This window comes from Dermacentor variabilis, chromosome 1 (genome assembly GCF_050947875.1).
Source record: "Dermacentor variabilis isolate Ectoservices chromosome 1, ASM5094787v1, whole genome shotgun sequence".
Lineage (NCBI taxonomy): Eukaryota > Metazoa > Arthropoda > Arachnida > Ixodida > Ixodidae > Dermacentor > Dermacentor variabilis.
In genome coordinates, this window is record NC_134568.1 from 264,286,302 (window position 1) to 264,307,186 (window position 20,885).

General features: G+C 46.6%; 1 protein-coding gene across 1 annotated transcript; it reads left to right on the top strand.

Annotated features, from left to right (window-relative positions):
* The first annotated feature begins 5,596 nt into the window (after window positions 1-5,596).
* On the top strand, window positions 5,597-13,091 carry LOC142563849 (uncharacterized). Its single transcript, XM_075674513.1, has 12 exons — window positions 5,597-5,749; window positions 7,521-7,684; window positions 9,372-9,507; window positions 10,354-10,487; window positions 10,551-10,637; window positions 10,761-10,890; window positions 10,972-11,114; window positions 11,199-11,322; window positions 11,390-11,559; window positions 11,640-11,684; window positions 11,766-11,922; window positions 12,757-13,091. Exons 2-12 carry the CDS (start codon window positions 7,558-7,560, stop codon window positions 12,977-12,979), a joined length of 1,476 nt encoding a protein of 491 aa, XP_075530628.1. The 5' UTR covers window positions 5,597-5,749; window positions 7,521-7,557; the 3' UTR covers window positions 12,980-13,091.
* The last annotated feature ends 7,794 nt before the right edge of the window (window positions 13,092-20,885 follow it).

Below are 20,885 nucleotides of genomic sequence, written 5' to 3' on the forward strand. Positions count from 1 at the left end.
TGTAAGACATCAGTCCTACTTGCCATCAGATTTTAGGCCTGCTACACGATTATCAGATCCATTGTGGTGTCTGCACCGGCCGCAAGTGCAATTGACAATTCCAGGAATCAGAAAGAAAGCTGAAGCGCCGTTGAAAGCTTTGAAACAAGCAACTTTGGAACACATTCACAACGTACACAGATTCCGGCAACATGTCTACACAGATGGTTCCGTAAAACTCAACAGCTCAGCTGCTGCAGTCATCATCCCGGCAAAATCTGAAGAAATCAAATTAAATACTTCATGTGTGACCACATCAACGGGTGCTGAACTTGCGGCACTAAGTGCTGCACTTGATTTCATTAATCAGGAAGCACCGCAACAATGGACAGTCTATTTAGTGACTCCAAGGCAGCCCTTCAGTGCATACAAAGCCCAATGCGCCACGGACCCAATGAACAACTGGCCTCAGAAATTCGACGCATGTATCATCGTAGCCATGAGAAGGGACACAACATAATCTTTCAGTGGCTTCCAGGACATTGCAGCATCAGCGGGATGACCAAGCCGACGAAGCCGCCCTTTCTGCACATGAAAGTGGCCAACGTGTCTTGATTCCGCTTTCGCGGACAGGCGCTGCGGCTGGGTTGCGACTGATGTCCCGTGAATGTACTTTGCCTCTCTGGGACTCGAACGCTTTCACCATGTGTCGTTTGCGTTCGTTGTCTCCGGACATACGGATGCACCTACAGCCTGGGTTACAATGACGTGAACAGACCATGCTCTACCGTCTGTGGCTAGGCGTTGCATTTACGAACTCGTATGCTTTCCTTATCGGAATGGCCAACAGCCCCACGTGCGACACATGCAACATCGACGAGATGCTCGCACATATTATCTGAGTCTGCCCGCGATATAATGCCCAGGGACAAGTGCTGTGCTGAGTACTGGACCAGTTGGACAATCGTCCACTATCAGAACTGAAAGCTTTAGGTCAGTACTCCCTCAGAACATCCACGCTAAAGGCCTTACTCGCGTTATTAAGGTTCCTACGATATGCGGGGCTTCACAATAGACTGTAAGAACGCCGCCCCCTACCACTCTGTAGTGCACGCGGTTTAGTCGTGCTCGTCTCTATTTCTTTCCATCTCCCCCTTCCGCTCTCTTTCTCTTTTTATCCGCCTTCACCCTTCCCGCCGTGCAGGGTAGCCAACCGGAACTGCCTCTGGTCAACCTCCCTGCCTTTCTATGCATCCTATTTCTCTCTCTCTCTTCTTGCAGCTTATTAAGAACGGCCTGCTCAGGCGCAAGTTTTGCCAGCCATTTGCGACAGCGGCGGCAACCTTTGCTTGGAACGCCACCGTTACGCTCTAGCCTCGTCGCCATTGTGACTAAACGCGGTCGGCGGACCAACTATTGTTACTGAACCCGCCACCGCCCACCTGGTCGGCCGCGAGCGGGGGAGTGCCCGCGCGAACGTCTACTGATGCCTCTTCCCACGCGGCGGTCGAGACGCAAGACAATGGGCTACCGGCCGCGCTGCGGGGGTCAGCTCCGAGTTCCACGAAATCCGTGTGACGTCAGTTCCGGACCGTGAACCTGTGTGTGTGTGTGTGTGTGTGTGTGTGTGTGTGTGTGTGTGTGTGTGTGTGTGTGTGTGTGTGTGTGTGTGTGCGTGCGTGTCTGTGTAAGCCGTCCCGCGGAGAGGCGGCTTGTTTACGATGACTGGACGAACGTTTCCGTCACCTTGGAATCGAGGGGGGGACCGAGTGTTTATAAACCGTTGTTGTGCGGATGCACGATATACTTTCTCAAGCAGTCATGTTAGACTGATGCACTTTTCTCTCGCAGTCATGTTAGACTGATGTACTTTCTCTCGCAGTCACGCTAGACTGATGTAGATACTGTAAATAAACCCATATTCCTCCTTCTCGATGAGAAGCAGTCCTAGCTTCCCTTCAACAACGTCCTCAGCGTGGATAAGTTGGACGACGGCATGGGCCAGCTACCTTCTAATTCATGCAGAAGGGCAGCGGATTGGGCGAGTTGGTGTTGCATGGTAACAATAAAATTCAAACAGCGCTAAAACGACAGGACCACAATGAGGAGGAGACGTGTTTGTCTCCTCCTCATTCTGGTCCTGTCGTTTTAGCGCTGTTTGAATTTTATTCTAATTCATGCCCGACTCCAATCTTGACAACGAGTTGCGAACGGTGGGATTGAGCCCCCAATCCTGACAAGCCCAGGACTGGCCATTTCCGCAGTGCTCGGATCTCCAGCCAGTGCATCTGTGTCCATCTATAATCACCATGGGCGGCACCTGTTCGTGAAACACATTAATGCCAGGCCACAATATTTGGAGAAAAAGGCGGACCGAAGACTGCAGACCACAGCACACAGAAGCGCGCGCGTTTCTTGTTGTACTGTGTGGTCCTCTCCTAAAGGGAACATATTAGTGTAAAGCACGCATGTATCTTTCTTTGTAACAAGCGTGCGCTTGTAGTTGGTGACACTTGCACCTTTATACACCTGTGCAGTGTATCGACATATCTTCGGCCTGCGCTTGCAGCGAGAGCGCGCTAGCAAAGTGAGAGCTGCACATTTTAGTGTTGCCTTTAACAGGGGACTACGCTGTACGTGTGTTTCCGCGAGTGCGTCGCGATGGTATTTCAGAAAGTTGTATCGTATTCTCAAGTTCTATATGCTGAAAGAAAAGACCAATTTCTGCGAAACGACCTCGTTCGAAAATAAGCACTTTCCCGACATGTCGCTCAAGTTCAAAACACGCCACACATAACCCGTAATGGAGAATAAAACAGAAGGTACGACGCGCCAGGAGGTTGCTGCTCCTATGGCCCAAACCTATCGCAACCTGTTGGAAACTCGCTGGGTGCGGTTGTTGGCGGGATTAGTCCCACTTCGGATCGCGCGCGGAAAAATGTCTGGTGCGTACTGCCAAAAGTAATCTGCGCTTGAAGCTCTTTTGTGAAATTTAGGCAAGATTCTACAGGTAGATAAAGCTTCAGGTCGATTTCCCTGACATGTAAACGCTCTGGAAGGCCGATCACGACGCCCGGGAACACACATAGTGATGAAGAAACGTGCGCAGCTTGCACTAGTGTTGTAAGGTTGGAGTACAGCGGAGCTTGTGATCACCTATCACCTAGCTTTTACGTGGCTTGCCTAAGTTAGTTGTACGTTTTGCGAGGTTATGTTAGGTTTTGCTAAGTTCTAGTCTCGACGGGACGCGGGAAGTTTTCGAGCAGTCGCAGGCCGGGATCGCTTTCTCGGCGATGTCGAGCGTTCAGGCACCGACTCTCTCGTTCCACGGACTGAAACTCGGGATCCTCGACTCGGCGTCGCCTCTTATGAGCCGCAGCTTCGGCGCGGTCTTCCGATCAGCTCGGCGGCGACGCATCGCTTCTCGCTTGGAAGTACGGTGCTCTTCCTGGTAAGCCGCTTCTTCTTCGGTCGTACGGACTTTCTTTGGTCTTACCACGACAGCAGCACGTACGCACGGAGCAGAGGAGGCGAGAGGTGTGTCGCCACGCCGGCTGTTTCGAGCTTTTACTCGCCTGTGACGTCACGACTCCGCCCTACGCGCGTGGGGTGCGAGGAGGTTACGTGGCTCGGTAGTCTCGCAGATGGTTGCTAAGCAACGCGGAGGAGCGCACAGCTGGGCTGAGTTTTCTGGTAACGCTCCACGGCGGAACTAAAAGCTTCAACAGCTCCGCTGTTAAAAGCTATGGAAGAGAGAGAGAGAGAAAACAAACGTTATTTGCAGCTACAAAACTGGAGTCCCAATCGCGTCTTTACCTACCCTATGAAGAATAACGAGTAAGCTGGCGGCGACAGAAAGTGGTTCTTATACAAGTCCACGTATATCAACATCGTCAAAAGCAATGTATTGTTTAGCGCCGCAAGCACATCGGGACCCAGTTTCAAGCTGATCGTCGCCCCTATCCCTCGAAAGATGCACCCCGAATATAACGGAGTAGAGGCCAAGGCCCGTGCCAAGGCACTGCTGCGCTGCTTTTGTAGGAAGAGGAGTACGCGCTTCGTAGAAGCGGCAGAAAACACACGAGAACAACGGTTCACGGCGGTAGTCGTAGACTTTAACTCCCGGCTTACGCACGCATGTAGTGTCAGCACGGAATAATCAGAAACAGCGGAAGAGGTTGCGCTTGCGCTTACTGACGCCCTCTGCGAGGTAGTTCTTAGCGACTCGCAATGCGCAGTTCGTAACTACGCGCGGGGGCGCGTTTCCTCCGAAGCCCTTCATATCCTAAGGAAAGCTGGTCGACAGCACTTCGATACCACCGCGATGATGTGGTTCTCAGCGCACGTCACCACACCCACCGACGAGGGCCCCCCTAACTTGAACGAGGTAGCACACCGCTCTGCGCGAGTACTGACCCACCGTGCAGAATCGGAGACCCCCTCTTCGAGTCCGGAACTCCTGGTTCGAAACACGCGAGAACGCTTAGTCAGGTACAACGACATCACCAAGCACTAGCAGCTAGGCAGGCGGATATTGCCGCCACCTCACCACAAACTGAAACGTCGCAAGGCAGTTGTCTGGCGACAACTGCAGACACTAACTTCCCCCAGTCCGGGGGAGTGCTCTTGGCAAGTTATGCCAGGCAACTAGAGCTACGCTCTCACACATGTCGTGGCGGTGTCCTGTTATATCAGCTAAAATGGCAGTAGCTCCGGAGGCTCTTGCTTCGAAGTGGGCCGCCGCTCTGCGCAGCTCCAACCTCAAAACACAAGAGTGGGCAGTCCAGCAGGCCCGAGAGGCGGCGACGAGGCAAGGCCTCGAAGATCCCTCACGGGAGACCTGAGCCCAGGTCGTTAATCTTTGCCGGATATAAAATAAAATTGTTTGCGTCCATTGGGTTGGTGTTGGTGCCTACGGATATGGCTCAACCCACTACGGAAGATCGGCCATGAATCGGGCGGCAGTAGGCAAGAGGGGAGCAATACTTAAATAGAAATTTGTAATTTAGAAATAATATTAAATGAATACTAATCGTTATCAATTTTCAGGCTGTATAATTTTAAAATTTGAAGTTAATATCTTTGTGTACATATTGAGGAAAGTAAAACAATGAAATTAACATGACAGTCTCTTTGTTTCACTTACAAAAATATCGCATCAAATACGTTCTTACTGCAGTGTCCTAGTGCCGACGCCCCAAGAGACAGTATCACAGGGAGCGTAATGCCCAATCCAAGTTGGCGAAGGGGAAACGTTCCATAGTTTCAGGTTCGTTGCAATAAAAACAACAAGGGGAAGGTGCCGAACCAGACCTGTGGGAATAAAAAATGAGAATTGGTTTCCGGCAACGCCTTCTCGTGAATGAAACTTCAAACTTTCAAGCAATGAAAAGAGTTCCAGATGATAAAAGAAAGACTCGTCTTTCGGAAGCAGTCTCGATAGCAGATGAAAAATTAGGAAACATCATGTGTTGTTCTTGTTGCCAACATTTTATGGCTGTCTTCAAGAATATCGCTCGAACTCCGTTTCAGTTTCGGTATCGATGCGAGTCGAAATTTGGCTTGCGAGCGAAAACACGCCTCCGGTGTGAAGAACGAAGACCTGGCGTAGCACGCGAAATGTGCACGTGCCGCCCGTGACGCTTTGCTGGCAGCCGGTGCAGACGTCACGCGGCGCACGCTCTTGGAACGCTCGAAGCCCGTCGGTTGGCCTCAGGTCCCTCTCGTTCCGACAGGCCGCGACTGTTCGAGGTTCGCCCGTCCAGGACAGGTGAGCGACCCTTCGCGACCACTCGCGCAGTGGGCAGACACTGGAAACGCGCTGGATGCTCTGGGTAGCTGCACAGCATGAACGCCCGATGCTAACGGTCGTGTGGGGTTTCCTTACTTCGACTCTTGTCATCGTTTTTATCCAATGTAATACTCAGGTTGCGCACTTAGCACTTCTCCTCGAGCCAAGACGCTGACAGGCATCGGGCACGCACTAGCGTAATCGAAAGTGAAAAGTGTATGGTGGTATCACGTTGGGCGGCGCTGACGCGCCTAATGTTTACTACCCTCTCTACTTCTACGATATGGCAGAAACAAGAAACCAGGGACCCTATAATGTAAAACTATTCCAATATGTTTTTATTCCAATCTTCTGACGTCAAATTTGCGTAACCGCCGACGCAAGCACCGGGCGGTGACTCGCAGGGTTGTCTGAACAGACCAATCAAACGTTCTCCTTGTTCATAGGCGATCACTTTTGTTTCCTTTAAAAACGAATAACATTGCCTACGCTGTGCGGGTTGTCTTATATAATTGACTGAAAAGAGGCGAGGAGCAGGCTCAAGTGCAGAGGGATTCGATGGGGCCGAGCCACTGCACTGAAAATCGATAACCGGATGAAGAGGGTGATGCCAGTGTCTGCGATTGGTCCCCTTTCCCTTACTTAGCCTGCTGTGAGTGGTCGAAAATCGCGGCAGCATGCAACGGAAGCTGCAGAATGATGCTAAAACAGATCCTCAGCAAAGAAGAGTTGGCAGAACGAGGTCGTAAAACTGTCGAAAGCGCTCGAAAACGTTACACGGCCATAGAGAAAGATTTATTACACGCAAATAAACCCATGCTTTCTGGCAGTTGCGAGTAGCCGGTGAGTGAGTGATCGGCGGCGACCATCTTTTATTCCTTTCGGAACGGGGCAGCCTGCGGCTATTCAGAACAAAATTCAGTTTTGTTCGGCATATTAATGCATCTTTAACGCGTAAACTTCACTTTGACGCGGTGAGTTTTCGCGGTATTGTGACGTATAGCGTGACAGGCCGGTGAAGTGGGTGCAGCCCGAAAACTTTTGACCAATAGCCGAGGTCTTATGGTGAAAAGGCGTCGAATCTGAAAACTACTTTTCTTTTGTTCGGTCCAACCATGCAGAATGAGTGTGTACGCGGCATATCAGATGAGGAGCTATCGCGGTTTTCGTGACGTCGCGTGACACACAGGCGAAGTGGGGGTGGTCGAAAAGTTTTTGACCAATCGCGGAGGGCGGATTGCTGAATTGGAATAGAAAAGTTTGGAATAGTTTTACGATATAGCGCCCCAGCAGCAAAGATTACACTACAACGCAAACGGTGTAATTGCTATTCTATAGCTAAGAGTAAGGAAGTAAAGTTGGGGCAGGTCATGTAATGCGTATTGCAAATAACCGGTGGTCTATGATTAGCATAATGGCTGCCAAGAGAAAAAGAAACGCACTTGAGGATTACAGAGAATTTGTGTGATGAGATTCAGGAAATTCTCAGGAATGAGACGTCCTAGAGGCTGATGCAAGACACGAAAAATTCACGGTCGCAGGGCCTTCGTCGTGCACTGAGACTTCAAATAGGCATATAATCACACAGACGATGCCGATTATTCGATTAAACTTACGTAACTAGTTTACCCAAACTCTAAAGTAATGGTTTTTCCAAACGCAATATTATAAGCAAATTCATGTTTGTGGATCATCTTGATTAGGTCCATCAGGCTGAAGCCCTTGTAGCGCGTGTTCTCTCCGGAACCAGGCCGTTGCTTCGAAGTGGTCCTACAGGGCAGCGCGCCATGCGGCCCGTCTGCGCTCTCCTGCTAGCCATGGCGGTCGCCACAGGCAGCGCAAGACGCTCCCTCCTTGAAGAAAAGCGGGTGGACGCACTTGGGGTCGACGACAAGGCCAGACCAGGAAGTGACGGTGAGTCTCATTTAACGACGCGACGCCGGATAGCGGCGATAGTGGGCCAGCAGACTCTCTTGAGTCGGGCACACAAGTGCAATTATTCCGGCAGCTCGGACGTAGCCTTCCGGCTCTATTTCTGATGATCGATACAGCTTTCTTGCATTAGATGCTCCGCAACAGTACAGGCGATGTCACACTGAGCCAACACGACGCCGACGCTAACGCGACGTCAAAACGACGGTGACTGTTTGCTGACAAGTGCTGGTGGCAGTCCGAATTGTCACATCGGACCGACGCCACAGCGAGTGCGACCGACGGCCAAAACTTGTCGCAGCATTGAGAGGCTTTCAAGTCGGTGGCGCTCAGAGAACCGCTTTTCCGACCGATAGCGAGTGCTGTGAACCTTTGCCACGTGTCCAGGCAATTTCTTCCTTCCTCACCCCTCTGCACACGTGCTACAAATATACTGTACGTTTTTTTTAACCCCTTCGGCTGCAGTGCTATGCTACTTTATTTATTTATTTTATTCCCATCTTGACGCTCGCGGCGCATGCGGTGAAGTCATACTGTTTCTTTTTCCTTATACTTTCGTACGCGAAGCACGCGAAGCAGCAGTAGCGCGATGGCTCCAAGAGACAGTTCACGTACCGGCTCACCGACTCATCGCTGCGAAAAGTGGAAGCTCGTGAAAAAGACGCTATACCTGCGGCAATGAATTTTGCAGATATCGGTCAACTGCGGTCTTTAATGCGAACGCGTGCCCGCGCCAGCCTCCTGCCGAACGTTGACTTCATGCTGCGATAGGGACGCCAGTGTCATAAAATACGGCGTCAGCACACCACATCAGTCGACCATCTGCGCAGTGTGACAGCGCCTGCTGAAAAAGGCCGCATGCTGTTACCGTTACGTGGGCTGAAATGTGTCGTGGCTCTCCCCAAAAATTAACTTGAGTAAAAAAACTAAGTTTTCAACTTAACTGAGAATGGGAATAAGTGATAATGGAGTGGAAGCTCACCATTCAACATGGTTACCTGTTTGACCTTGTTTCACACGTACTGAGAAACTATCATCGTTAAAAAAGCCGCAGTTGCATGCCGCGCCGCTTCGATAGGAATGTGCTTCACATAGGTCAGATTTCGAAAGTGATTTAAATTAATCCCGTATGATGATGATTTCCGCTACATTACATGCCATTGTTATAATTACCAGCTTAAACACTACATGACCTATCATAAAACTCGTTTCTATTTGGGAAATCACTTCGCTAGGACAATTAACTGCATATTTGCGTTTTGTTAAAATTAACAGCTCGGGAAAATGGACAAGGAAAATGAACCCGGACAGAGACGAGCGCCAACTTCCAGTTCTGACCGGTTTCAAAATCCTTGTCTGTTTTCCGAGTTGTGAATTCTAATAAGGTGGAGCACCAAGTAGCCAGTTGCCATACCTAGCTGTATATATTTACTGTTTTTACTAAAGTCGCGTATCAGGCCGGTCCATACAACGGCGTCGTACGGGAAGTGGGGAGTCCCCTTCTGTCCTCTTGTTGCCAAGAAACTCTTTCCGGGCTGGGACATGCATGCTTAGCAAACATGTTCAGACAAGCGAAACTGTACGAAAAAATAACACCGGCCTCTATCTGTATTTCAAACATGTACCTGAATGTAATCGCGATGTTTTCTCGTTCTCCATTTCTTAACAGGAAGTGATCACTCAGAAAAGCCAGGCGCCAATGACTGCGACAAAAACAAGTTTCGCGAAGGCATCACAAACTGCGAAAATGGACTGAAGCCTCTAGAAAAATATCTTTCGGAAAAGAAGAACGATGACTCCTGCAAGTAAGAACCATTCTTTACGATAATTTAAGAGTAGTTGAGCTGTATTTTGGGTACTAATTCTAATGTAAGCGTTCATAGGATTTTGGCTCCCAAAAAATGTACCTGGGATACGAGGGACAGTGTATACTGTTTCAGGATCAATTTTGACGGTCAACGCTGCTTCTTATTTAGCGCTCACTCCTGCCTGGGCACAGTTTTCTGTGTATAAGGCAACTGCTACTAAACACCGCAACAGATCGGTACTAGTGAAAGCAAGCGGAAAGAGCTCGGACAGGCGCTATTGAGGGCGGCACGAAAGCATCGTGCCGTGAGCTGAAAGAATTGGCGATTAAATTTGAGGATGGGCACATCGTCATAGCCCAGTTGCCGCTTTTTGGTACGCCTAGAATTTTCAGTGGCTCAGGGTAACAAAATTAATACTCAGAGTAACAAAAAGAACGCGGTTTCGGCATGGTCTTGCTGAAGATATTCAGACCCCTCTTCTCGGGCTGCCAAACTCGCGCACAGTGACGCTTACACGGAATGATCTTACACGAAGGCCGCAGAAACTCGTCAAACGTCAAAACAACAGCAGTGATAAAACCAAGGCTTAAATAAAGACAGCATCGATTTGACCTTTTCGGGTTTGCGTCTCATGTAGGCAACGTTAATTCAACTGTTCATTTTGTGAGTTTTTGTATGCTTGTGCAAGTGGTGCACAGAATACTGTCAGTTTGAGTATATTACTGAAATTCGCATCGAATAGCTAACACTCGTCACAAGACTGACCCGTGGCGTTTCGGCATTCCTACATTTTCGTAATATTGTGTAAGGCGTCGTCATGTCGTGTCGTTTTTCATCTTTCAGGCTGCTCAAGATCTACCTATCCTGCATTGAAGACTTCCAACTCTTCCTGTCTTGCGAAAACGACCCGGCCTCACAGAAGGAGATGGCTAAAGCAACCAGTATTATCGTCAAAAACCGGCTGAATTGTACAGAATGTAGGTGAACAAATGTTAACGCAGCAGCAGCGCATACTCAAAAAGTCTTCCTTTTCCTCGCAGTGGCGTTTCTGACGGCAAACATAACGTCCAAGCTTCCGCCGCAAAATGCAGGTGCTGTCAACAAAAGCACTTCTGCCGCAACTAAAGGTGTGTACCGCTTCTTGCCAAAACATTTAATGTCTTGGTGTAGCTGCCGACAGATTATCTAATAACGGTAGGTCATCTGGGGGCCGGAAAGAGCTATAGGCGTTATTCGTTCGTTCCGCGCAGCCCCCTTGGTGACCAAGAAGTGCAGCGAGCGAAAATTGATGCGCCGCATGGTCGATTGTCTGAAGACTATGAAAGGTAACTTGGAGCCTTTGCTGGACAACAAGAAAACCAACCAGAAACTCATTTGCGCGTAAGCACCTTATTCATTCTTCCCCGCTTTCAGTTAGCTTTTAGACAGACGCCCTAAGTAAGACACTGTTATGTTTCAAAGGCAAACCGAAAACTTCAAGTCGTGCGTTAATATCGCTCTCGCCCACACGGACTGCAACTCCGACGAAGAGGTGCTGGACCAGACGACGCACTTCATCGTCCATGTACTCTATGAGCACCGATGGGCTTGCAAAAACATTCAGAGTGAGACTAGTTCTTTGCGCAGTATCCACGCCGGCCCCCAAGGAGCACACGTCTTAAGGTTTCCTCCTTTGCCTTTCCTCGCAGCGAGCGACAAGAAGTGCGAAGAGCGTTCGTTGGTGCTCAAATTGAACCAGTGCGTCCGCCTGCTCAACAAAACTGTTGAACCTATCCTAGAAGATAAGGAAAACAACAAGCTGAACATATGCAGGTGAATGATGCGCTTGCGACACTTTAAGGTGGGCGCCCTTTCACGTATGTACGTTGCCTTATTCCAGGGCGAGCGACACGTTCCTGCTCTGCGTTAACGAGGCGGTCTCTGAAACAGCTTGCCGCGAGGACTCTGAAGTCATGTTTCACGTGTCCCACTTCGCGGACAAAATTCTGCGCCACCACAAGTGGTCCTGCGACCAAGCCGGAGCTTCTTCCAACCGACCAAGGCTGGAAAGTAAGTCGCTGCGGTTGCCAGCATTCTGCGACATTCTTGCGTATAACGTATCTGACGTGTCCTGTATTCTCATTCGCCAGATCTTCGTCAAAAAATGGATGCCAGCGGGTCTGGAAACTTTACAGGTAAGTGTAATGTAAAATATTCTTAGCTAAGAAGCCCTCGCCTTATTTGGAAGGTCGTAAGCAGCTCTCTTGAATTGGCAGCCGTCCGATCAATGAACGGAGGTGGGCCTGCAGCACTGGTACCAGCTGACAACAAGTGCAACTTTGAAATTGTCCGGACGGCCGTGGACACGTGCCAACAGTCTGCGTACGACCAGATCAAAAAGAAGGGCATCTCTCAGCCGAAACATCTTTGCATGTAAGTGATGTGAAAGTCTTCGAATCCTTTCTTTCCCCGTGCTTATTTACGCGGCAGAGTAGCTGCGTGCTATCATCGGTGACATAGAAAGGGCGTCAGTGTTAATTTGCTTACCAGTTTACCACACAAGGAGAATATATAATGCATAATCATCCCGCGTCCACTGAGCGTTACTGTGTAGTTGAATTCCGTTAATGCACATTCACACTAGGCCAACACGGCACCTATTTCGGTCTGCCGACTGTCGGCGACAGCGTTTTTTCCTTTGTGTCGACGCCTCTGTCACACTGTATACCGACACCGACAATCAGCCGACAGTCGGCGGAGAGCTCGGCGTCGGTAGAGGGTGACAGAGGCGCCGACACGAAGACAAAAACGCTGTCGCCGATACAGTCGGCAGACCGAAATCGGTGCCGTGTTGGCCTAGTGTGAATGATCGTTTAGACTTCGCCTAGACAACAAAAATCGGCTCGAGTTCCCCATTTATTGAATTAAACGACGAGTTGGACATTTCCAGCGAAATGAAAGTTCATTTGATAACAGTGTGTACTTGCGCTTGGAAACTAGAATTCTGCATGCGATTGTTATGAGACCAGTAGTAAGGTTTAGTTAACTACGCACAGTAAACCAAGTTTACAGCCTTTGTCTAGCTACACTGACATAAATTAATAATCAATGCAAGCAAGAGTTGTGTGCACAGGAATACTTCGCTGTGCGCCAGTATGACGGCGTACTGGAGTGTTAGTAACGGTATTTGGAATATCGAAACAAGTTAAACAGTCAATAATTGCATAGTTTTTTCTTCAACCATAATGTATTCGTTCCCCCGTCCAGGGAACTGCGTATCTTCAAGGATTGTTCCATAGAAGCGACGAAGAAGAACGGGTGCGCCAGTGACAAGAATGCCGAGACGTACGTCTACGACCGCGTCAAGGATTCCTTCTACAAGTACCTCACCGACTGCCGCCCACTGTGGTCCGCTGCTGCACCTGTGTCCACCAGCTTCTGGGCACTCTCCGCCGCCGTACTCCTGGTGCTCGCGCAGCAGCGCCACTGAGCTTACCGCGCCCGAGAGGAGCATCGCGTCCGCGCTGCGAAGTGTCCGCAACTTCGACAAAATGCAGCTGCTTGAAACGTGTTTTGCTAAAGCAATAAAGCTCTGGAATAAATCGGGAGCGTAAAATTTTGTGTGTCGAAAGGGGGAGAGGTGGCAGAGGAGACGGCACGGTACACGCATTCTACTCGCTGCAAAAATGCGGAGTGCATAACGGAAACTTTTCTGACCTTGCTACGGCTCCTGTGGCATTAAATAAATGCTATTGGCCAGATTATATTAATCTGGCCAATACACATTGTTTATAATGATGTGTGCCACCCGACCATAGAGAAGACAAGGAGCGTGACGTCAGGTAGCAAGCCTCTTCCAGCTGACCACCACTGACTCCGCCACTCCTTGCCTTCTGGGTCCGCCTGCGCGTTGACCTTTGGGAAATAGGCGTACCTTAGCTGCCTACTTCCAAACAATGCCTTAAGGCATTGTTTGGAAGTCAATGAATGGTGCGACAGAGGAGACTGGGCTGCAGTGTGCGGCTCATACAGACGGGTGTCAGAGTAAGGTACCTAGGTGATGCAGGAGTTTGGGTACTCTGCTGTTGCCCTGATGATGATGGGGTTATCTTCTCCGTTCGAAATCCAACAAGGATACTCGCCCGGCGTGGGATGGGTCAAGTATTAAGTGGTTGAAAGTGGAATCAGAAATGTAAAAAATTCCAACAAAAGTTAAGAATAGGTAGGTTAGAATCAAAATAAAAATGGAGAGTGAATTTATAAAAATAAAACAAATCAAACTCAATACGCATGGTAGGCTGTTGTTGCTGTTAGCCGAAACAGTTACGACACATGCTCACATACTCACATACCCGAGAGTGAATGGGTTATTCACAATGAGTGTACTGCAAATAAACTTCTTCATCCGGTAAAAAAGTAAATTCTTCGTTTTAAGATTTCTCTGTCATCATTTTTTTGTAATGTCTCACTAAGAGCAACGCTCACCCATATTTTACTATTCCAAGTTTTAATTTGGTATGACATTATTCCCTTCACAAAATTCCAGCAGAAGCCATCTCACAATGGCTGTCGACGTTAATGCGATTAGCATGCAAGCACTGTAACTCCGCGCCTTATTCAACCGGACAAACGAGTCCTGTGTGAGCCGTGTACTGCCAGCCGAGTCTCCTCTGTCGCGCTTCGATTGCGATGATGGTGATTTATTGGCATCCCCACTGAAACGGGGCGGCGCCAAATTGTCACACAGCCTGCTTGATTTAATTAGGTATGCTATTCATTTTTTTTATTCTAGCATTTTTGTATACATCTCCTTAATCTTTCTTTTTATTTCTAAAAACTGCTATATCTACCTTGCACGGCTACCTATGCATGTAGCGGATCCGATCGAATCAATACCTTTCCTGCTTTTTTTCCACCAATAGTCTAGACGTCTCTTGCTTATCTGGACTTTAAATCCAAGTGCTTCAGGAAGATGCACGTTACCTACGGGTCTCACTGGGTGAATACCTTCGCATTCCATTAGGATGTGCTCAGTGGTCTCCGGTTTTTTGCTGCAGCATAAGCACGCCTCGTCTTGTTGCGAATATTTGCTCCGGTATGTTTTTGTCCTTAGGCAACCAGCTCGATCCTCAAATAGCTAGGCACTGCCCTTCGTGTTATTGTACAGATTTTCCCTTCTAATTTCGTTCATCCAATTCTTTCAAATATCCATGGTCTCTTTTTTTTGTTTACATTCGTTTCATCCAATTCGCTGTCTCTGTTTCTCTCACTTTCTTTCTGATGACTCTTGGTTGCCTATTTACACTTTCAATTGTCCTGTACTTGATTGACAACATATTCTCTTCTTCCATTCTGCGTCCACGCTTTTCTGCTACAGGTATTTGTGCACTTTAGCCACCTGTTTATTTTGATCCATCTTCCTAAGTCTTTCTTCAAAAATAATTTTGCTCTGCGCTTCTGTGCACATGACTTCAAAGTGGCCCAACTCATGTCGCCCTCCACTGCCTCATTTGTGGTTTTACCATGGGCTCCCAAAGTCAACCGGTCTACCGATCTTTGGTTAACTGCTAACCCCGACAAGATATCCGATTTTAAGCACAGAATACAATATGCGCATTTTAGTGCTGGCACCATTACTCCTTTCCAGATTCCACGAACCACCTGATATTTATTGTGACCCCAAAGTGCTATATGTTTCATTATTGTTGCATTCCAATTCCGTTTTATTTTCAGATTATCTTGGTAGGTGCTTGAGTAAGTCTTTCTTTCGTTTATGTATACGTCCATGTACTTATATTGCTTGAATATGGGTATGACTTGGCATTGAATTCACACTACGTAATTACTCGCGTATTCATTAAAAATCATAATTCTCGATTTCTCTGTGCTAATCTTGAGGCCTAGATTTGTCGCTGCATTGACACAGATATTCGCAATTGTCTGTAAGTATCTCAGTATGTCCGCTAGTAGCACTATGTCGACCGCACACATGACTCCATGGAGCTTCTGTTGCACCATTTGTCCATTACGCATGTAGTTTAAATAAAACCCTAATTCGCTGTTTTCCAGTCGTCTTTCTATGCCTTTAGCATAAAGCCTGAACAACAGTGGAGACAGAGGACATCCTTGCTTCAGTCCTTGGTGAATTCCCACCACTTCATTACATTTGCGGCCTTCCCATACCATATGCACTACCTCAGCAGCTTCACGAAATTGTCACATATGCCTTCGTGCTTGAGAATATCGCGTAACAATTCCCCGTCTACGTTGCCACAGGCTCCTTTAATATCTAGAAGTGCTATCCATAAGCGTATATTCTGAGCTACTGAAACCTTTATGCATTGAGTTAGTACAAGCGTATTATCCTCCAAGCACCTGCCTGATCTAAACATACTCTGTAGTACCTCCAGTACATCATTTTTCTCCACCGACTCCGACAGTTCCAAATTTACGGCTTGCATTGCCATTCTATACAGTGTGTTGTTTTTTTTTTTTAGCTGCACCAAATTTTTAAAGTTGGAAAAAATATAAATCACGGTGATGTTATGTTTACCATTCGAATGTACAGATTGGCGGCCCCTAGATACAGAGAAATTACCGCACTTACGTGCGTAATTAGCGAAGTTACGGTAATTACTTTTCTAATTATCAACAACAGATGGCTACAGCAAATGAGTACTTTGGGGCCCACCCTCGACACTACCTATCCCAACGATGAAAATTTGAACAGCGGATTTCATGCGGATTTTATTAGTTCCCCTTGGCAGGCTCCTTGAAACCGAAACTGGCTGGAAAAAGAGCGTCTGTGCCGTCGACGTCGCCGCCCCTCTGCCTTTCCTCACGTCTCCGAGGTCACCGCCGGTCCGGCCCGCGAGCAGCTTGCATTATCTCTTTCCTATCTGCGGCGTTGGCCTAGCGCTTCAATGTCGGCAGTCCACCAAATTTACTTCGTCAGTTGTCGAGGCAAATGGGGATTGCCGGTGTTGCGCTACTGGTGGTGTAGTCAATTCCGTTTATTTCCTCCAATGATAAAACGATTTGAAGAATTATTATTCCGATAGCAATTATAGGGACGCTCCAGGTGCATTTCTGTCGTCGGCGTCGCCGCGACGTTCCGTATAAAGTCAAAGGGCTATAACATCGTCGCCACGTGCCGTATGCTGTACGTGCCAGTGAAAGCGTGGAAAACGATATCTATAGATATACGGCGTTTTACAACTTCCAGTGTATAACCAAAATTCGCAATGGGGCTTGGTGAGGGGCCTTTTAACAGAGAATTACAAGGACCAAATCGGTATAAAAGATTCCAAGTGTTCTGTCAGTGTATAAGATGGTAGCAAAAAAAAAATTTGCCTTTGCAACACAGCTTATTGCAAATATACAGGGTGCTTCAGCGAACACTTTCAAATTTAAAAAAGAAATTCCTGTGGCAGATAGCACAATTTTAGCTTGTAATGATTTAGTATGCATCTTATTTTTCAAAAAGAAATTAGAACTCTAGATCTTTCCGTTCAAGCTGGTTGAACACTTTAGCCCCGGTGCGACATGGTAAGCGACACGAGCGACACCCGTACTGAGTATCTAATTATGTTGTGGATTTCCCCGGCTGTGAGAAGTCTAAGAAAACACAGGCACCATGAGAAACACCATGAGGTTACCTTTTCAATATTCTGCACTCACTTTCCCGAAGCGCAACTGAGCCTTTAAAGGCCTATCAATTGCAGCAAAACTTCTCATTCACACTCTTATAGCAGTCTACTTATACGCGCGACGATTATCAAATAACCCATTCTCGATTCGCTCTCGCCGGGGAAAGCTGTTGGCGTGGTCCTGGTCTTTTTTTTAGTTATGTGTATTGTGTTTTCGTCCATTAGACTGCGTATGTCACAGCGCGAATTTTGAGTGCTGAAGGTCCGTACATCACGTGGTGTAAAAGCTGTCAACTAAAGGCGACGTCCGGCATTGCTGCGACTGAGCCACAGTACTGGGTTTTCGAACAAAACCTAAAAAAAATCTTAGAAGCACCTGTTCGTAAAAACTTTTGGGAGTCAGGCTCATAAAAGAAAGAAAGAACGAAAAAAAGAAAGAAAGAAAGAAAGAAAGAAAGAAAGCGCGACAGACAGACAGACAGACAGACAGACAGACAGACAGACAGACAGACAGACAGACAGACAGACAGACAGACAGACCTGATGTGTGAAGCTGTCAGTAAAATAGCACAGCAATCACTGTGTGTAACTTTGGCAAGCATGCATACATTAGAGAGATTTGAAGATCACGATCGAGGCACTGGTAATTTTTGGCCGCTAGTCAATAGAAATAACTTCTACTACGCTATCGGTAGCCTCTTATCCTCTTATCGAACACGTCGTCATGAAAACCAATCAGTATTCATACTGAATTATTGAGCAATTAACTAAGCAACTACACATTTCAGCTAATAAGACTATAGTAACTAGTGATCACTAGTTACTAACATACTCTGCTAAGTTGTCCCTCTTTTACACATTATATAGTCATGGATATCAAATGAAATGTCATAAAAAGAGTGATTCATCTATGCTTACTGGGAACTGGTATGATTAAGTCAAGAGTGATAACAAATAATTTATTTTACTGGTACAATTGTAGCTTTCATTCTTGCAAGTCGCCGCTAATATCAATCAATAAGTCATTAAATGAATATTTTTTGGTTACCGCTGTTAACTACTTCCAGTCATTAGTGATCACTAGTGATAAGCTCAGTTCAGTGTTAATTCTCGCACTTTCATACAGCTCAGCGTCATAGATATTAAATGGTAAGTCATACAAACGATGATTCATTGATAATAACTAGGAGATGATAACGTTGACTCACTAGTGATCATAAATAGTTTTGTTTAGTACGACAATGGGAGCCCTCATTTGTGCACGTCATCATTGGTATCAATCAAAAAGGGCTTACACGAGTATTTTTTGTTATCATTGCTAACTGATAACGCCCATTTATGAGTGATCCCTAGTGATACGCTCGGTTGGATGACTCGTTTTCTGTACAGTATGGCGTCATGGATATCAAATGAAAAGTCACATAAACAGTGACTGAATTATAACTAGGAGATGATAGTATTAAGTCACTAGCGAACTCGAATCACTTTGCTTAGTGTCACAGTGGTAGCTTTCATTCGTTCTCGACGTCATTGGTGTCAATCATGCAGTCATTAAATTAGTATTTTCGGTTACCATTTCTAACAGATGATGCCGAGTCATTGGTGATCACTGATGGTACATTCAGTCCGATGTTCTCATACTCTTAAATTGCTATACTGTATAAAATAAGAGAACATCGAAATTAGCGTACCACTAATGATCACTAATGACCGGGAGTAATCGGTCAGCAGCTGTAACCAAAAAAATACTCATTTAATGACTTTTGGATTGATATCAATGACGGTATTGGTATATGAATAAAGGCTACCACTGTCATACTAAACAAAGTGATGCGTGATCACTAGTAATTGAGTCCTGCCACTCCTAGTTATAGTTCAATCGCTGTTCGAATGACTTTTCATTTGATATCTATGACGCAATGCTGTTAAAAGGTAGACTCGGCATTATCAGTTAGCAATGTTAACCAAAATGCTCATTATTTTAAAGTACGATTGACCCCGATAACAACGTGCACGGATCTAAACAACTGTTGTACCAGTAAAATAAATGACCTATTATCACTATTGACTTAATCATACCAGTTCCCAGCAGGCATCATTGTTGATTGACTGGTTTTATGATACTTCATTTGATACTTATGACATTACAGGTGTGTAAAACCGAGAGAACTAAGCATAGCATGTCAGTAACTCGTGATCACTTCTGTAGTCCTATTGATTTACCTGTATTAGATAACTGTTCATTAATTAAGTGCTATTACTGATTGGTTTTCATAAGTAAAGCTAAAACGTAATGTTTATCTTTCTAAATACCAAATTAAACAATTTACCATGTGCCAAAACTTAAGGAAAAATATCGCGCGTGGCCTGGATTAATCCTTGGATGGCATTCCTTAAAGCCATTTAGTCTGCTGTTTGTTGCAAAATCTGGCAGTGTCATCTTTCCTTGTACATCCGAGCACGAATGTGCATCATAGCTGAACATTCGAGTCTATAGTTTTAACATTATCGACGAACCCTCTCCCTTCTATAAAACAACAGACGAATCTTTTGCTCTTGTAGTGCTGCTTCGCCGCATAGTAGCCGAACAATCACGCCCCAGGAAAAAAATTCAGCAAGCGGAATAAAACCAAACTGAACCTACAAGTAGAGCGAGACCTAGAGCATATGCCAGTAGAGTGCAATTAGCGGATGAGTTGTCGCTGCGCTGCAATAAGCATTTAAAAAATCACCCCATGCGTTTTGAATGGGTCCACAAGACGTTCCAGAAAAAAAAATCCAGCCGGTGAAATTAAACTAGACGCCACATATAGCGTGAGACAGTTGTCGTAATTAGGTGCCTAAAGTGCAATTTGCGGAAATTGAGGCGTTGTTCAGCAATCGATTTTTGAAAAATGCTTCCCATAGAGTTACGCCGACCGCAGCGCCCCAATGTCGGCAACGAGAGTCGTCGATGTCCCGGATTCCTGGACTTGGTATAACCCATCGCTTTTTGAGTAAGCTCGCGGTGATGTGATCGCGTTTATTTTTTTAGGTCTCGCTGATTGCACTCCCTACGTAAGTAGCAATACCGTGCCCCAACTCTTGTTCCCTATCTGTGCAAGACGTATTAAAAGACAAAAAGCAAAAAAAAGCACCACCTTCTAAGTGGTTTTTTTTTTCTTTGGCCTTTTCGCATGGCTGTTTTCTTTTGCATATGACACCAGGGTATTACTGGGACTTGTCATTCATTCGTTTTGTTTGCCGCATGCAGTCATTGTTAGCGATGTATGTTTCAGTAATTCCGAATATTTCGGAGCAGAACAATCACCGCTTCTAGAAATTACGGATGATTGTCAGCTATTAGTGTCACCAGTACCGTGTTTTAAAATGAGATGCCGGCTTGATTCTTCGGTGACTCAGGCTTGACCACACATGAAACGTCATCTTACAGATATTCTATTCGCGTCATTAGTTATGATGCTGTACTGACGTATAAGAAGTGCGACAAATTCAAGTCGCCATCGCATCAGCTGCAATGATACATGTTACAGACGTCATGCTTCCCCAGTTAGTTCCGCTACTCAAAGGAAAAAAAAAACGCACGAGAGAAGCCTATGGTGTGACAGGACATGCGGTCAACGTTACCACTGACCTTCGGCAGCTCATAATGCGTTAAGCGTATGCGTATCGCTCAAGCTTTCTAAAATTATTCCTAACATAATTTAATCGCAGCAGGAGTGAAAGAGGAAGGCAGTGAGTGCAGTA